This window comes from Monopterus albus, unplaced genomic scaffold, assembly GCF_001952655.1.
Source record: "Monopterus albus unplaced genomic scaffold, M_albus_1.0 scaffold477.1, whole genome shotgun sequence".
NCBI classification, from domain to species: domain Eukaryota; kingdom Metazoa; phylum Chordata; class Actinopteri; order Synbranchiformes; family Synbranchidae; genus Monopterus; species Monopterus albus.
In genome coordinates, this window is record NW_018128357.1 from 203,665 (window position 1) to 205,853 (window position 2,189).

The following is a 2,189-nucleotide window of genomic DNA, read 5'->3' on the forward strand; positions in this document are numbered from 1 at the left end:
CTTCCATCCCTTTATTTATCTGCCCCCAGCCATATTATAGCAGGAAATGATAAAAGCCATTAAGCATGATAAGGTTAATATGAAGTTTATGTCACACTAGAAACCCTTGTTACAATGTTCAAAATCTGGATGCCTGAATTAGGAAGCGCCATCTGACAATAAAAACACAAAGATGCACAACGAGGCTGTGGTGATAAACACACAGAAGTGTCATTCAAACCATCGGAAGTCTTACCTGGCCGCAGAAAGGAGAACATCTGCATCACGAGTGGCGGGAATCGTCTCCTTAAACTCAGGTCAAACTTGTCAACACGCAGCACATTTCTGCGCTACACTAAATGACTCGTCTGCTCTTCCGTCGCTTCTCTGTCTTTATGGAGAGCAGGGACGAGGTGTGGACTCACCGGACGGGTATAGAGGGGAGGGAGGACGGGAGGAAAGGTGCAACAACGGTGACACTGACACAAGAAACCTCTGTCGAGCCTGTCTGTACCACGTGACCCGGTTCATACCCAGACCGACCTGATCCTGGTCTGGAGGAAACGAGACTCGTTGAAGACTTACATAAAATAAAACAGAGGTACGCCAGGCTTTACCAACATACATCTTAAAGTAAAAAAAGGTTTCACACTTTTAACCCAGATGACTTCAAGTTATATGCTCTGTGTAAGTAGATATTTTTACTTGTTCAACTTCAGAATAAAAGTCTCTGCAAAGAACATGAATACTTTCCGGAAACACTTCAAAATAAACCATACACATGAAATGTAGGGATGTGGACTTTATTATGGGTGTGTTTGTCTGTTGCATTGTAGTGGTGCCATTTCATTGATCTGATCCATTATCTTTAAAGGTTGCTTGTGCACTGATGACATAATTGGTTTACCTGAGACCATTCTTATTTATTTAAACTATGCAGTATATGGGACTTTAACACAGGATGTGCTATTTTATTTAGACCAGACAATGTTTTGAGTAACTAATACATTGATCTCAAACCTCTCTCTTTGTGCCCCTGTTACAAGTTCTGTAATGAGCTGTTAGAAGTAGATGTCAAATTAAATCAAATCAAATTTTATTTGTATAGTGCCAATTGACAACAAAAGTCATCTCAGGACACTTTACAAAGTAAGGTCTGGTCTAGACCTTACTGTTATCACTGTTAGTACAGAGGGAAAACCCAACAAATCCGACCTTGAGCAGCACTTGGCGACAGTGGGGAGGAAAAACTCCCTTTAACAAAAGAAACCTCAGACAGACCCCGGCTCTTGGACATAAGAATTACTATACATTGTCTCATAATCTGTCCATGATTGTGAGCAGTTTAATAGAAGAACAGAATTTTTTCTTCTCAGATTGACTTCATTTGAGCAGTCTTTACAGATCACTCAAGAAGTACTGTCAAATAAAAAAAATCTATATTAAAGAAAACTGCCCATGATGTTGTGTAACAGAAACTTGTTTAAGTTGCTTATTTGTAATCATCTGGGGACCCCTAAATTAACATCAGGTCCCTTGTAGGGCCCCCGAAAGCCACAGATTTAGTAAAACAAGGAAATGAAAACCCTAAATCATTACAGCAGCCAGATTTTTAGATCAGAGTTGATTTTTCAAATAGTCAGTTGAAAGACAATTAATCAGCAACTTTTATGACAATCAATTAACTACTTTTGTCACCCTTTAAGTAAAAATACCAGTATTTTGCTGGTTCCAGCTGCTGAGTATGCTGCTTTTCTGCATTGCCCTATGTGAAGTAAACAGAATATATTAAATGAATGTAGTGTTGTCTTTATTCTACTACATTTTTCAATCTGCTATGGTTCATAATTACTTTACATAGTACAAGCATTGCATAGAAAACATGAGGAGATGTTATGATGCTTTGTTATATATTAAACAACATGTGCCTACAAGTAGACCTAAAATGAAAATTAATTAGCAACAATTACTCACCTTTAAATGGTTTATCATGTAAAACTGACACAATTTCATGATTCCACCTTTTCAAATGTGACAATTTGCTGCTTTTATTTTGAATTATTTTAATAATTTTGAGGTTTTGACTTTCGGTGGGACAAAACAAAGCACTGTGAAAGTTTCACTTTGGGCTCTGGGTAACTGTAGCAGGCATTTCTCACTATTTTGAACTTTTGCAAACCAAATATTATCAACTGAGAGATGAATACATA

At 37.6% G+C, this 2,189-nt stretch overlaps 1 protein-coding gene across 2 annotated transcripts in view; it reads right to left on the reverse strand.

Moving 5' to 3' along the window:
* Positions 1–605, reverse strand: part of LOC109952589 (natural resistance-associated macrophage protein 2-like) — a 19,704-nt gene extending 19,099 nt beyond the window's left edge. The window contains exon 1 of one of the 2 annotated variants that reach the window (XM_020587746.1): positions 236–604. In XM_020587746.1, coding sequence (XP_020443402.1) covers positions 236–263 — 28 coding nt within the window. In that variant the 5' untranslated portion in view covers positions 264–604. Of the gene's footprint in view, positions 1–235 lie in introns of both variants that reach the window. The other variant, XM_020587747.1, reaches the window with a different exon arrangement.
* Between the last annotated feature and the right edge of the window lie 1,584 nt (positions 606–2,189).